Source organism: Saccostrea echinata, unplaced genomic scaffold (genome assembly GCF_033153115.1).
Source record: "Saccostrea echinata isolate AGI-Se365-2 ecotype Australia unplaced genomic scaffold, CSIRO_AGI_Sech_v1 ptg000025l, whole genome shotgun sequence".
NCBI classification, from domain to species: domain Eukaryota; kingdom Metazoa; phylum Mollusca; class Bivalvia; order Ostreida; family Ostreidae; genus Saccostrea; species Saccostrea echinata.
Genome location: NW_026889774.1, coordinates 3,262,816 through 3,277,581, shown reverse-complemented (window position 1 = coordinate 3,277,581; position 14,766 = coordinate 3,262,816). Strand labels below are relative to the sequence as shown.

Below are 14,766 nucleotides of genomic sequence, written 5' to 3'. Positions count from 1 at the left end.
ATAAAATTACATGTACCGCATAAATTGCTTGTCGCATGACTCCAGTCACCACCTGTGTTGCAGGTAACAGTTGGTACAAGTGGATTTATGTAAAAAGGATCGATACATTCATATCCACATATCTCTCCGGAATTTGACGAACAATTAATGAGTTTACCATTTTGTATCGTCTTTGGGCAACCAGGAGCTACATATACAAATATATTAATTATACAATGATTTCACTTACTTCTTTATTGCCCGTCTAACCAGTTTCTAAGACAATACCAATGAAAAAAATTTATTCTGAATACAAATGCAAATGATCGAGTTTTTTCCATTTTCATATAGCATCATACAATCTACGTTATTTATCGAAGTTTTATTCTCATTACATGTACCATCAAATGAGGGAAAATCGGAAAACCGGCTAGTGAGGACACAGTTATAAAGAAATGTGTATTTGGAACAATTTTTCGATATTTCTGCATTAAATTAAAAAGCTTGTTAAAAATAATTGAGAAAATACGTCAATACAATGTAACTGTCAAAAGATCTTACGCTTGCATAATTTGTTAGTGTTTTCATTCCAAGTTCCATTCGATGTACAAACAATACGTGAAGAATGGAGGGAAGAACTGTAGTTTATGTCACAAGAAAAGGAGCAAATGTTCCCAATTTTTCGTGGACATCCTTTATCCAGTTTTCCGTTTCGGATTGTCGAAGGACATGCTCGTACTGAAAATGTTGTAAAAATTATTTCTTCTAACGAAGAAAAACAATATGACCTTTCTTCTGTATCTTTGTAAAGTTGCCTGAAACTATAAATAAAATGAACTCACTACATAAATCGTTTACGTCATGACTCCATTCTCCATTTTCATTACACGTAACATTCTGAGCTAATGAATTCACTTCGAAAAGACCATTGCATTCATATCCACAGGTTTCTCGGATGTTTGCCTGACAAGTTATAAGTTTGCCATTTTGTATCGTCTTGGAACAACCAGAAGCTATAGACGAAGAATAATGAAAAAATATAGACCTTGCGTTATACATTGCAATATCAGTTACTTGCATGCAATATTTTTTACAGGCTTCGAGTGCATTGTATATTTTTAACATTTTTAGATAAATTAATCATTACACAGTTACAGAGGTTAAATATATTCTGGAATCAAGGAAGAGGCACCTTTTTAAGCATTTAATATTTTTCATAGCAGGAGTAATTATGTAAACGATAATACTTTGAACAAAGCAACTCTAGAAAATTTTCCTACACTTGCATAATCCGTCAGTGTTTTCGTTCCAGGTGGCGCCCAATGTACAGACAATATTTGAAGAAGACATAGAGGATCTGTAGTTGATGTCGCAAGAGTAAGAGCAAATGTTCCCAATATTTCGTTGACAGCCTTCATCCAGTTTTCCGTTCCGGATAGTTGAGGGACATAAATGTACTAAAAATCTTATAAAATTAGTATTTCTTCTGCAGAAGAAAAATTATCAACATTATCAATTTAACAAACTCACCACACAGGTTATTTGTATCATCACTCCATTTTCCATTTCCGTTACATGTGACATTTGGAACAGATGGATTTATTTCCAAAGGACTGTAGCATATATATTGACATGTTTCTTGGATATTTGACTGACAGTTTATAAGTTGACCATTTGGTATCGTCTTTGAACATCCAGAAGCTATAAAAATAAAAATCATGAACGTCAACTTGCTAATGTTTAAAATTTGCAATTTTCCAATTTAACATATTACTTCGGATTATTTAGATATATTATCAACATTTAATTTTAATTATGGTGGAAGAATTCACTCTGAATACAAAAAGCTAGTACTTTTTAAAGCACTTCTATTTATTTATTTATTTTTTTTTTTTTTTTTTTTTTTTTTTTTTTTTTTTGGTCGAAACGTAAGCTTTGTTACATGTATGAACAAATTTGTTAAAAGTAATTCAATCGAACATGAATCTTACGTTTGCATATCTCGTCAGTGTTTTCATTCCATGCGCCATCCAAGGTACAAACAATATTTAAAGAAGAGATGGAAGACCTATAGTTAGGGTCACACGTATAGGAACAAACATTCCCAATTTTCCTTTGACAACCCTTATCCAGTTTTCCATTCTGGATTGATGATGAGCATAATCTTACTGGAAATATATTGGTATTAAACAAAAATTAATATTCTGACGAAGATTAAATATGACCTTTATACTGCCTTTGTTTCGTTCTTAAATTGAAACTCTTACAAAACAAACTCACCGCATAAGTCATTGGCATCATGGCTCCAATCGCCACTCTCGTAGCAAGTAACATTTGGAACAGATGGATTGACCTTGAGTAGACCACTGCATTCATATCTACAAGTTTCTCCGATTTTGGACTGACAATTTATAAAATGGCCATTTTTTATCGTTTTGGAACAACCAGAACCTGTAAAAAAACAAATAATGAAGGATCTCTGTTAAACTCTGTTACACCCCAGAACACAGCCCGTACTCAAGCTATGCAATATTCATCACATTCATACCTTACATCACATGTCGGATGTGATGGTGTAACATACAAGGCTCCTACTAGCGTTGCTTAATGGGTTATTCGTAAGTTCTATTGGTAGATTACTGAACTAGCTTGACAAGTTCAGGGTTAAATTCCAATGAAAGACATACACATTATTCTTCTACTTTTGGTCCTAACTTGAGACCTTTGCATTATCTGGCAGGTGAAAGTGACTTCCCCCTAGAACCTCTCCCCCAGGTACTCGTACTCTATCAGAGACGACGAAGTCTCTTTTTCTGGAACTGAACAATGTGAGACACAAGGCTTTTGTAGCTTTTGTTAGTGGGAAGATATTCAGAATTTTAGAGTACTTGGCCCATTTGATAAAGGTACTAGTTTCAAAGCAGAGTTAAAAAATTTTTAATGTCACTTCAAGTACATTATCCATGTGATTTTTAGACAGACAGACACTAGATTGTAGTTGAAGGTTGCTGGATTATGTATTAAATGTCTTAACAATAATCTGGCGTGCAAGTTAAATAAATTAAATGCTTTAGCAAAATAGAATGACAAATTAAAATTTGTATGATTATGTTGCAAGAGGGGTTAATATGTTTACATGCATGCATACAACTTCTTAAATTAATTTAAGTAAAATTTTAATAATTTTTATTCAAAAAATATTCATGTGAAACATTCTGCAGCATTTGAGTAATATTTTAAATAATCATATGCATAGTGCTGATATTTCAGTTACATAGACAGATCCGAAAATTTAAATTTTTAACTTTTTATTTATTTATTTGTTTTTCTTTTTCTTTTTTTTTTTTTTCTTTTTTTTTTTTTTTTTTTTTTTTTTTTGCAAAGAACAATACATGTTTCCCTGTTTAAGCCTTACGTAAGCATAAATTCTTGGTGTCCTGACTCCAGGTACCGTTGTTTGTACATAGCAAGCTCCCTGAAGTCGTTGAGGTATATCCATTATTACAAGAGAATGTGCACGATTCACCTGCTTTTCGAGTGCATTCCGATGATAACAAGGCATTGTCGATAACAGATGTGCAGAATATTTCTAAAACAATTGCAATGTTGAAATTTATGTTATTGTTATTATTATTAATATTATTATTTTATTTTAATCTATTTTATTTTACTTTATTATTATTAATTATTATTATCATCATCATCATCATCATCAATATTATATTTATTTTTATTATTATTATTATTATTATTATTATTATTATTATTATTTGCTGATTTTAAAGTACACTATAAAGACTTTAAACTCGTAAGAAAAAAATGAACATTAATTATATATAATGTAAAAACTCGTAAGAGAAAATGAACAGCAATTATAATGTATAATTTTTTTTTACATTGTAACTTAGGAATATGAAATAAAAACGCTTACGAAAACATTTATATTTCCTGCTGAATTTCATTTTTTTTTTACTTTCCTTTGATTGTATGAGGACTTTTGTATTCAACAAACAACTAATTTAAATTCAAACATATTCGCTCAAATTTACCGGTGCACAGAGGACTTGGGGATGGAGTCCAATGTCCGGATTGATCACAAGTAACAGACGCATTGACAACAAGCCTATAACCAGATTTACATGCAACCTGACAATTTTGGCCGGGATATGGAAGACAGTCAGGGAAATCTATATTCTGTAGAGAAGTGTCACAGCGAGATACTGCCAATGAAAATGTTAATCAAAAATAATTAAAACGTCTAGAAAGGCATAATTGTCTAATATTGCAGTACATAAAATTTCAATGTTTTGTGTACAGAAAATATAAACTGTTAACCTCCTTGACATGTCTTTTGGTCTGCTTGTAAATTAACATTATCCTGACATCCACATGTTCTTCCTGTTGGTGTTGGAAAGCAGAACGTACTGCATCCTCCGTTATTCTTTGAACAAATTCTACTAACTAAAAGGACGTATGACTATCTAATGAGTGTCTCAGAAGGTTTTTGATAGATAAATCTTTATTCTTTCATATTTTCAAATCCTAACTTACCATCCACTGAATCACCTGAATAGATATCTAGACTATCAAGTCGACCAAGCTCTGGATGGTTTGTCATAAACGTAACTTTGGAACCCGTTGCTTTATTTATCTTTGTTATACGCCTGTTTTGTAAAGAAAACATTTTTCATCATGATACGTAAACTTCACGATACTGAATATAAAGGGTACTTCTTTAAAGTACTGAAACTGTTGGTCTGCACATTTTCATTGTCAAATCAAAAACGTACAGGTATAAGTGTTAAAACTAATTGCTGGATATTTTTTTTACCTATAGATTATTTTTATTTGTACAGAAATTGTAAAAATTTAATTTACTGTCTATTCCACGCAGTGTAATATAAATATTGTCCATGAATCACAATACTCATTAGATGTGCGTCATTATCAGTTGTTAAAACTTGTCTGTTTCCTCCATTTAAATCTGAATACTCTATGCGATTTCGAAGGCCATCTGTCCAGTATAGTCTGTTGGCTACAAAATAAAAAAAGATTATGCTCCTTTGAAGTATGTTTTGAAAAATATGGAAAATGTTACTGACTATAGTTGTACTTACAAATAAAATCTATAGCGAGACCGTTTGGCCATCCAATATCTGTTGTTGCTATATACTTTTTTGACGTTCCATCCATATATGATCTACCAATTTCTGTTATATTCCCAAATTCTGTCCAGTACAAAAAGCTGAAAGGTAAAAAAAAAAATAAGAAGACTGTACAATGAATCTTTCCTTTCCTTATTTCTTACAAAAACCAATTTTGAGGCAATTTCAAATCTGGTCATCATTTTTTTCAACAACAGTATGTGTATTTATTATGCAGAAATAAACTAACCCTTTTGACGGATATACCACAATATCTCTTGGACTGTGCATGTTTGAAAACAAAGTCCTGTGGTGTAAGGTGACTCTATGTACAACTCCAATATAGCTCTGATTTGGAGTAGAACCTTCTGCAGTATAGTAAATGTTTCCCGTTGAATAGTCAATGGTCAAACGTTCTGCATGAGCGAATCCTAGACATTTGGATGAAAGATTTATGGCAACGTCGATCAAAAATTATAGTTATTGGGAAAATGTTTGCAATTTCAAAAAAGAATACTTTTCAAAAACATTGACTTATGAACAGGTGTTAGTGTATTGTATTTAACATCCATTCAGAATACCTGTCGCATAAACCAACGATGTGTTCATTCCATGAAGTGTGGTCGACATAATAGTTTTCGAGGAGACAACGGAGTAGATGAGTTCCATTCCCAATTTATCAAATGTCATTCCTGGAGGAGTTTTTACAATTATTGGTAGTTTGACTATATTCCCTGTGCTAATGTCAACCTGAAGGATTCGACCGTGGGAATAATCGGAAACAAGAAGGAAATTTGTGGAATAAGCACCTAAGATATAAACATAAATTATAAGTTTTCTAAAAAGAAAAGCAGAAAGGCACTATTAATCACTTAAATATCATATTTCCATGTTTTCAATCTCCTGACATAAGACATTTCGATGGTCTATTCATATATAGAGTTGCACTTAATATTAGGTTTTTTGATTTTATGTGCGCATGTGTTTATGTAACAGATGGGTTTCTTAAGGAGAAAAGATCAGATATAGATAAACCTACCTATAAATTGCTTGAAAGTAATTGACTGAACAGGTATGTCCCTTTTTTAGTTGAATTATATTTAGTGCTATTACTCAGTCTGAAGTTTGCTCCATCAAGTTCTGAATTCAAGCAAATAGCATGAACATAAACGCACACAGTGCTGAATCCAATTCAACAGTGTCAACTTGTACATGACAAAATATACGCTAACATGTAGTTTGAATACATTAAAACATGTACTGCACTATGTATCTGTACATTAAGGATTCATGATAAAATAATATCAATATTAGGCTGATCAGCGTAACTCTCAGCAGGATATGACATCAGCTAAAGAGATAGTCACCAAAACAAAAATCTTGCATGACTGGTGGAAATTGGGATCAAATCTAAAAGAGGTAGTGATGAAATAAGCAATTTATCTGTACAAACAAGACAATAAGTCATGCAAACGAATTTTTACATTTCCAGCAAAGAAGATTAGTTGTTCTTTAACATGCCAATGCCTACTGGGACACGTGACTTTCATTTTTATGATTATACCCGAAACACTCGTGACTTTTACTTCTAATGATGGATGCTTGGCGATGGCTACCTTCCCTTGTTAAATATACGAGGTTTGCCGCCGGAAACAAGCTAATGAACCCTGAATTCCCGATCACAAAGCGAGCCAGCTTAAAAGGAACAACATGCTTTAACGTTTTAAACATAGGTACGTTATGTACTAGTCTTCTTTTGTTTTATTATATAGCTTTAATTAAAATATTTATAACATTCTGGTTTATTTCAAAACCTCTGAAATGTTCAGTAAAACTTTAAATAGATTAATGGCCAGTTTTAAAAAAGAACTCTGTTAAATATTTTCATATCACGCCATTTCACAAGGTTAAATACAACAAGATATATTTGCAAAACACTGATACCCCCGTATGACAGCTATGACCAAGGTTAAAAATCCCAAATCAAGTCAAACTCCAAGGGGAAAGGTCAAGAGATCAAAAATGTTGGTATCCAAAGGAAAGTCTTGTCACAAAAAATACAGATGTGAAAGAAGCAAAAGTTATGGCCAAGGTTATTTTTTTTAAAAAAGTAGATCAAACTTAAAGGTCCAAAGGTCACAAATGGTGGTACCCGACGGAAGGTCTTGTCAAAAGAAATAAACATGTGAAATATGAAAGACTTAGCACCAACTGTTCAAAGAAATTGCCAAGATTAAAATTTTCAAAAATAGGTCAAACTCCAAGATCACGTTCAAAACGTCACAAATGTTGGTATCAAAAGGAAGGTCCTGTCACTAGAAGTACATATGTGAAATATGAAAGCCCTAACATCAATCATTCAAAAGTTATGGCTAAGGTTGAAGGTTTTCGAAGGTAGACCGAACATCAAGATCAAAATCTTAAAAAAAGGCAAAGTCTTATTACAAGAAATACATATGTGAAGTATGAAAGTATGAAAGCCCTAGCACCATCCGTTTAAAACATAAAGCAGTGTTAAAATTTGAGAAAATTTGGTAAAGATGGGTCAAAGTCAAGGGTCATAGGTAATAGGACGAGTATGTTGGTACCCAATGAAAGCCCTGGCTCCTACCAGTGAAAGGTTATGGGCAATGTTATTTAATGTTTCTGCGGACTGACAAATAGACAAATAGACAGAGAGAAAGAGGGAGGCGGACAGACCAAAAACTATCTTGGATTACGGGGGCATAGAAAAAGGCTAGGGTTCAACACAGGGTTTGCGGTACATTTGCTTTCATAGCATGCTTTGATTTCATGAAAAAATTCTATAATTCTCCCCCACTTTCCCTTGATGCATGATGTTGGTTTGTTATTAGAATATTTTTTATCATTTATGTACATTTTGATGGTTTGACCTTTTCTGCTATATATTTTTCTGTATTTCAGAGCCCTTACTCAAGTAGTCTAGAGTCAGTGCATCTTAGGACCTGAAAACCATTCTGGAAAAAAAACCTTTCCAGATCCTTGATGGATTACTCGTGTCATATTTGAAGGTCATTGCCACTTGTTACTGCGGCCAATTTTCTGATCGATTTTATTAGGAAATAACATACGGCTTCTTACAAGAATATATAGAACTGGATCATATCTCACTGGTGACAGAAAGAAAAAAGACTCACTGCTATCACACGTTTTTAAATCTGATTGTAGTTGTAGTCCAATATCACATTCACATTTTCGACCATTTTCTGAAGGAACACAAATATCCTCACAGCCACCATTCAGTATGTGACAGCCACCTACATGTTATACAAAATAGTTTATAAAAATCTTTAAAAGAAAGGCATAATCAAATGATAACTCTCTCTCTCTCTCTCTCTCTCTCTCTCTCTCCCTCACACACACACACACACACACACACAAACATAACACACATATTTTTGCTTCCTTTCAATGAAAGTCCATAATTCTTCGTGTTGTCAGCATATCTTATTACTTGACTAGTTAATCAATTGTGAAATATAAAGATAATGGTGTTACTAAAATAGCTTTATTTGAAGATAACATGAAGCATTTTTTCAAAGCAGATAGTTTTTTCCTACTTGCTGTATCATTAAAAATTTAATTATGCTCTTTAAATCAAAAGGTTGGTTTGTACATTATTTGCTTATTATTTAAGTAGTCACCTTTCTTTGCCATAAAATTTGTACCAGAGATGTAAAATTGACGGATAGATATTTATTTCATCTAAAGAAAGCAACAAATGTATGAGGGCTACCTTCTAAACTACCTCTGATTAAAAAGAACTTGCCTCTTCTATCCTGCTGCAGGGAAGAATCAAATATGGAAACATGTTTTGCGTTTTGTACAATATTCAGCGCAGTCTCTCGAGAAATGGATGACTTCCTTGTAAAGAATATCTTATCTGCATTGATCCAACCAAAGAAATCCTACAAAAAGATTATTTTTTGGTTAAATAAGAAATTATTTTGATATATGTTTTTGCTACAAATATGCTAATGACTAAGTAGTTACGTATAACTTAAAATGATTACATTACATATCGTCATAACCAACTTCGACGTCATAACCAACAAAAAACTCAGACTTTAGACAAACAAACAAAAGAACTTCAGACTAACACAAAAACATTTTAGATGGCTTTGAGCCCTTTTTCACTTATATTTACATCCACTGAATATCATCTCCTTATTTCTAATGAAAGGCCACGGTCGAAAACACCGAGCTAAGCAAGCCACCTGTATCGATTTATTGAGCAGTAGTTCAATGACACTCAATCCTACTTTAAACGATTATTTATACAGACGTAAATTTAAACAAAAAATGCTTTCTTTGATTGTTAATATGGAAATTAATGTTGCAGATATTGCAGATAAATTTACATATCCCGTGTTAGCGTAAGCTTTCTGAAAGGTGTTGTCATATCTAATGTACATGTAAAATATCTCATTCAAAAAAGCTTACCAATGTAAAAAAAAAAATTTAAAAAGACTGTGGGTTAAACTTAAAGGTCGAGGTCACGAGGTCCAAAAAATGTCGAAAAGATCTTGAAACAGGTAATGCACATGTCAAATATAAATGTCCTACCTTCTGCCACTCAAAAGCTATCAGAAATGTAAAAATTGTTGAAAGTTAGGTCAAACTTTAAGGTCAAGGTCATATGGTTAAAAGTTATAGTGCATTTTCTTCTCACAGGTAATGTTCATGCAAATATGAATTTTCTCCCTCAAAAGTTAGCAAAATTGATAAAACTTTCGAAAAGTATGTCAAACTTGAAGCTCAGGGTCACAGGGTCAAATATCAAAGCTCCTTCGGAAACTTCTTGTCACAGGTGATGCACTTGTCAAATATGAACTTCCTTTCTTCTGTCATTCAAAAGTTATCACCAATGTTAAAATTTTTGAAAATCAGATCAAACTTAAAGGACAAGGTCATGAGGACAAAAAACTTAGCATGTTCGGAAAAAACCTTGTCATAGGTAATGTACAAGTCAAATAGGAATGTCCTATCTTCTCTCATTCTAAAGTTATAACCAATTTTAAAATTTTAGAAAAGTAGGTCAAACTTCAAGGTCAAAAAATCATGGTGAAATTTGGAACAGGGCCATTACAATGATACAAAGCCCGCATTCTACTAGATATATACAATTTATAAAACATTTTAGTAAATGTATTAAGTATTAATGATTTAACCTTATATGCGAAAGCCTGTGTTGCACCTAGCGTGATGACATGGCTTTTAATATCAGATCCATTTGTCATGCAGCTTTTAATTATTGATCTGTCTACCCAGTATATCCTGAAACATGAAAAGCTGTGTACATTTTGAGTCTTAAAAGTAAGGATCTTAGAACGTTCATTTACAATGTTACAATTCAAACGTCAAAGAAATAAGTAATGAGTTAGATCAATGGTCAAATAGTATTCAGAATATGGTTCACAGTTTAACAACCCCCTTTCCCACTATTTGTCCTCCTATTGCAAATTGAAGTGATATTTTGCTATTGCACATAAATAAATCTTTAATGCATGCACTTAATTTCAAATTAAATAGAAAATAAAATCTTGAGCTTTTTGTAAAATTATTCTAATATACCTGTTGCTTGTAACGTCGTAATAAAGAGAGCTTGGGTGGTGTAGATTTGCTGACGTTACGATAGTTTCTGCCAGACCTCTACTTAACGTTCCTCGCATTATTGATATTTGTGTTCTTCCAGAAAGCCAAAACAGGTATCTGAAATAGAAAATTCAACTCATGAAATACTTAAAAAAGATAATAACAAATTTTCCCTTCACTGATCCGGATTTTATTTTTGAAATCTAGAATACTGTTATTTTACCAAGATCTTCGCTTGTGGTGTATTCTGTAAGTCGTTTGAAATTCATTTAGTACTATTTTAGATATTGTCTTGTTCATTTACTAAATTAAAGAATTGTTAGCAAGGTTTTTGTATGATATTGAATTTATCACGTATTAGATTTTTTTCAATAATCCATCCATTATTTTCAAAGAAAAGACTTATTAAAATGTGCGTATTACACACCCATTATGTGAGTCCACTGTGAGTGATGTTGGTTGTTGAAGTCCTGAATATATTACTGAAGTCGTTCCAGAGTTAATAGAAAATGCTCGTATTGTAGATTGCGCAGGTTCTATCCATTCAAGAAGATTAGCAATCCAGTCAAAATTCAGATCTACATAAAATTTTACTTTGTGAATATTGGTTAATTGCCTCTACGAACTCCACTATATTGGATCAGGGATTTTATGTATTCTGAAGAAAAAAGATGCATTTATGTGTCTTGAAGCTTATCACATTTATTTTGACAAAGCAATTTCCAATAATATGTTGATTCTAAATTATGACTTAAATATGTCTTTCCCGACCTTAAGGACACTTGCTACGAAAAAAAGGGATGCATGGATTAGTATGATTTTTTTCTAATTCATTTTGGTTGTAAATGACACAAATATAAAATTTCTAAAATATCGAGGAATTGTAAATTTTATAAGATGTTCAAAATTCTATGTTTCTGCCATTTCCCTTATAAACCTTTACATTTTTTTTCTTGAATAAAGATTAAACTTCAAGTGGTTAAATTTATTTATTTGACTTATATAAACAAAGATCTAGTGTTTATTTTCATGTTGGGCCGGGGGGGGGGGGGGGGGGAGTTTGTAGCTTGTGCCTATAAATAATAATTATAAGACTTATTGTTCCTGGCTGAGGAGAGGATATCCTTGTGATAAGAAAGAGTTCTCATTTTTTAGTAAAAGCTATGAAAATGTGTACCTGATTTTTAAAACATCTTTCATGACACTATTCATTTTACTTATGTATAAACAGAGATCTAGCAAATATTTTAATGATTCTTGAAAAAAAGTTGGTTTGTTGCAAGGGACCTACTAAAAAAAAATCTAAGGATAATCTCAATACCGGCAAATTATAGTTTTCCATAATAAATTATAATGTTCTATGGTTAATCAAAGAAGCAAAGTTTGTATCAAAGTTTTGATATAGCAAATCAAAAGTATTTACCAAATTCAGATGGTCATATTTATTTTTTTTCTATTTTTAAATTGCAGAAGGCAGAACGGTCTGGGGGCTGCATTGAAGCCCCCCAGTGGGTCTAGGGCAAAGCCTGACGAATCCTTACAAATAAGAGATGTTTTTTCCTTGATTTTAGGATAATGGACACATAAGTTCTACATACAAAAAATTGAAATGGGGGGGGGGGGGGGCGTGCGCCCGGCGCACCTGCCCTGGATCCGCCTTTGCATGTTTTAAACACAAAACTTAAAAACGCTAGCGCGCTTCATGAAATATGCCTACGTGACAAGTCTGTGTGATTTACACAGCAATAACTCACACAAAACTTAAAAATATCCCTTAAATGTTTTCTTTTATATAACACTAATCTATTTAAGGAATGTTTTTAAGTTTTGTGTGAGTTATTGGTGTGTAAATCACACAGACTTGTCACGTAGGCATATTTCATGAAGCGCGCTAGTAGTCAGGGTTTGACACATGGTGCACGACCCGGAGGCGAGTGCACTATGTCTCAAACCTTAACTACTATTAAGGCATAGTGCATGCAAAGCACAACTTTATTGTTATTATTATGTTGACTGTTGTAGAAAACGACAATTTTTTCTCCATTTCCAATGTTTCATTACCTGTTATCATGCATGTTCACTACACCCTATTATGACATCAAGTTGTATTACATTATACGTCATAATCTTTTTTTTTCTTAATTTTGAGTGTTCAAGGTATAATGTACAGAGAGAATTTTAGTTGAGTGAAGGTAAAAATGTTGCAAGAAACTATTTAAGAAAAATAATTTTGTTTATTTTTTCTTTAAGTATCAAATATGTGAAACAAATTTATATATATATATTAAAATACACAGTAATAGAGAACGGCTTCCGTAGCTAAATTGGTACGTAGCACGTTGGACTGACAATCTTGGGGTTGTTATATCCCCGGTGTGGGCGCTGTGGATTTTCTTCAGAAAAAGAAGCCGTGCACTATTTCGGCATAGTATGCTTACGCTATATAAATCCTTAGAACACTATGCGATAAATATATACATGTAGTAGTCAGGGTTTGTCAAATAGTGCACTCGCCTTCGGCCCGTGCAACATGTGTCAAACCCTGACTTCTATTTAGTACATGCGAAACACAACACTATTATATAAATATAGTACACTTTTGTTAGAATAAACTGCTTCAATTAGGAAAAGACATGCCAACTCGAATTACTGAGAAAATACATGAATATGATAATGTACAATATTGATTAAATAATATATTACCTGTGGCATTTTCAATAGAAGCTAATGTTTTAATTTGTCGAGTGATGATGTTCAATTCCTTTAACATGTTACCAACACTGTCCACAAAATAGATAAGATCCGATTCGGGGTCTACAGCAAACGTTTCAATAATAGAGAAGGGCACCTTAAGGATAGAAACCCGACCTGGTCTTCCATTGACAGAGTTTACCTCCAACATGGAAAATGCTGTAGCGTTGCTAACGATGAATCCTTTGTTGTGGAACCAGGAGGGATCTGTACAATTTTACACTAGATTTAATTTATTTTATAAGAATATGATATATATGGCTGTAAAAGTTTCTTTTTTTCCTTTATTCCCCGTAACATCTACCTTTGCTGCTAATTTCCAAATTCAAAAGAGCAATTCGACATAAAAAAAAAAATGTTTTACGAATACTCTTTTGCACAATGTTTACTTTATATACAATTTTTGTTGTAAAGATCAAATATCGGCGAACGAATTATACAATATTAATCATTTTAGTGTTTACGTAATGTTTTCATATTATTGAATGTGAATTTATTTGTCATTTGAATGCGGAAAATATCAATGTACCTCTGCATGAAGATCCGTCCGTGGATAATTGATAACCCTCAGCACAGAGGCAGGTGGCTCCTGCAGGAGTGTTGACACACATATGCTGACAACGGCGAGATGAGCAAGGATCTACGTATTGAAGGAAGTGAATGAAACATATAATATTCATGTATTTGATTAAAAAACGATAATGTCAAAACAATACATTTATTTCAGATATAGAAAGAATTGACAAAATTACAAAGTATGTCAAGTTTGAAGTACTGGGGCCCGTTTTACAAAAGAACTTACGACTAAGACCAAACTTTAATTCAGCTTATATCTTTCCAATTTATATTAAATTACAGATGGTTTTATTATTTTTTAAAAAGAATGCAGTAAGATATTTTTACTCTAGTAATTTTAAACAGAATCATTAATTTTGCAAAATTTTACAATCAAGGAAAGTTTTGGTCATAGTCGTTAAGTTCTTTCGTAAAACGGGACCCAGCATGTTTGAGAGGTAGCTTCAGAAATGTTTGCATTTTATACCAGCATATGAGATTTGTGTTTCTGCATCATAAACATGAACAGCAAACGGTTGTACTGTTGCCATCGTTAACTTGTAGAGTACAGACCCTGATTTCACATCGAATCCAAATATCTGTTTTGAGCCAGCGCTTGCAGCATGCAAAATATTCTGACAAAAATTAAAAGAACATCTATTGATTACAATGCAAAAATTGGATCATATCCTAGAGATAATAACATAAAGAATGGCATAGC

The 14,766-nt window shown here is 32.6% G+C and overlaps 1 protein-coding gene across 1 annotated transcript in view; it reads right to left on the bottom strand.

Annotated features, from left to right (window-relative positions):
- LOC133191884 (low-density lipoprotein receptor-related protein 2-like) overlaps positions 1-14,766 on the bottom strand; it is a 30,873-nt gene that overhangs the window by 5,169 nt on the left and 10,938 nt on the right. The window contains exons 4-26 of the mRNA XM_061327631.1: positions 14,533-14,680; positions 14,020-14,130; positions 13,443-13,697; positions 11,167-11,317; positions 10,719-10,856; positions 10,316-10,421; positions 8,914-9,052; positions 8,282-8,401; positions 5,705-5,932; positions 5,374-5,554; positions 5,097-5,224; positions 4,858-5,014; positions 4,531-4,643; positions 4,315-4,440; positions 4,029-4,199; positions 3,395-3,568; positions 2,260-2,430; positions 1,971-2,147; positions 1,510-1,680; positions 1,260-1,436; positions 822-992; positions 541-717; positions 17-187 (exon numbers count right to left, since the gene is read on the bottom strand). Coding sequence (XP_061183615.1) covers positions 17-187; positions 541-717; positions 822-992; positions 1,260-1,436; positions 1,510-1,680; positions 1,971-2,147; positions 2,260-2,430; positions 3,395-3,568; positions 4,029-4,199; positions 4,315-4,440; positions 4,531-4,643; positions 4,858-5,014; positions 5,097-5,224; positions 5,374-5,554; positions 5,705-5,932; positions 8,282-8,401; positions 8,914-9,052; positions 10,316-10,421; positions 10,719-10,856; positions 11,167-11,317; positions 13,443-13,697; positions 14,020-14,130; positions 14,533-14,680 — 3,661 coding nt within the window. The remainder of the gene's footprint in view (positions 1-16; positions 188-540; positions 718-821; positions 993-1,259; positions 1,437-1,509; positions 1,681-1,970; positions 2,148-2,259; positions 2,431-3,394; positions 3,569-4,028; positions 4,200-4,314; positions 4,441-4,530; positions 4,644-4,857; positions 5,015-5,096; positions 5,225-5,373; positions 5,555-5,704; positions 5,933-8,281; positions 8,402-8,913; positions 9,053-10,315; positions 10,422-10,718; positions 10,857-11,166; positions 11,318-13,442; positions 13,698-14,019; positions 14,131-14,532; positions 14,681-14,766) is intronic.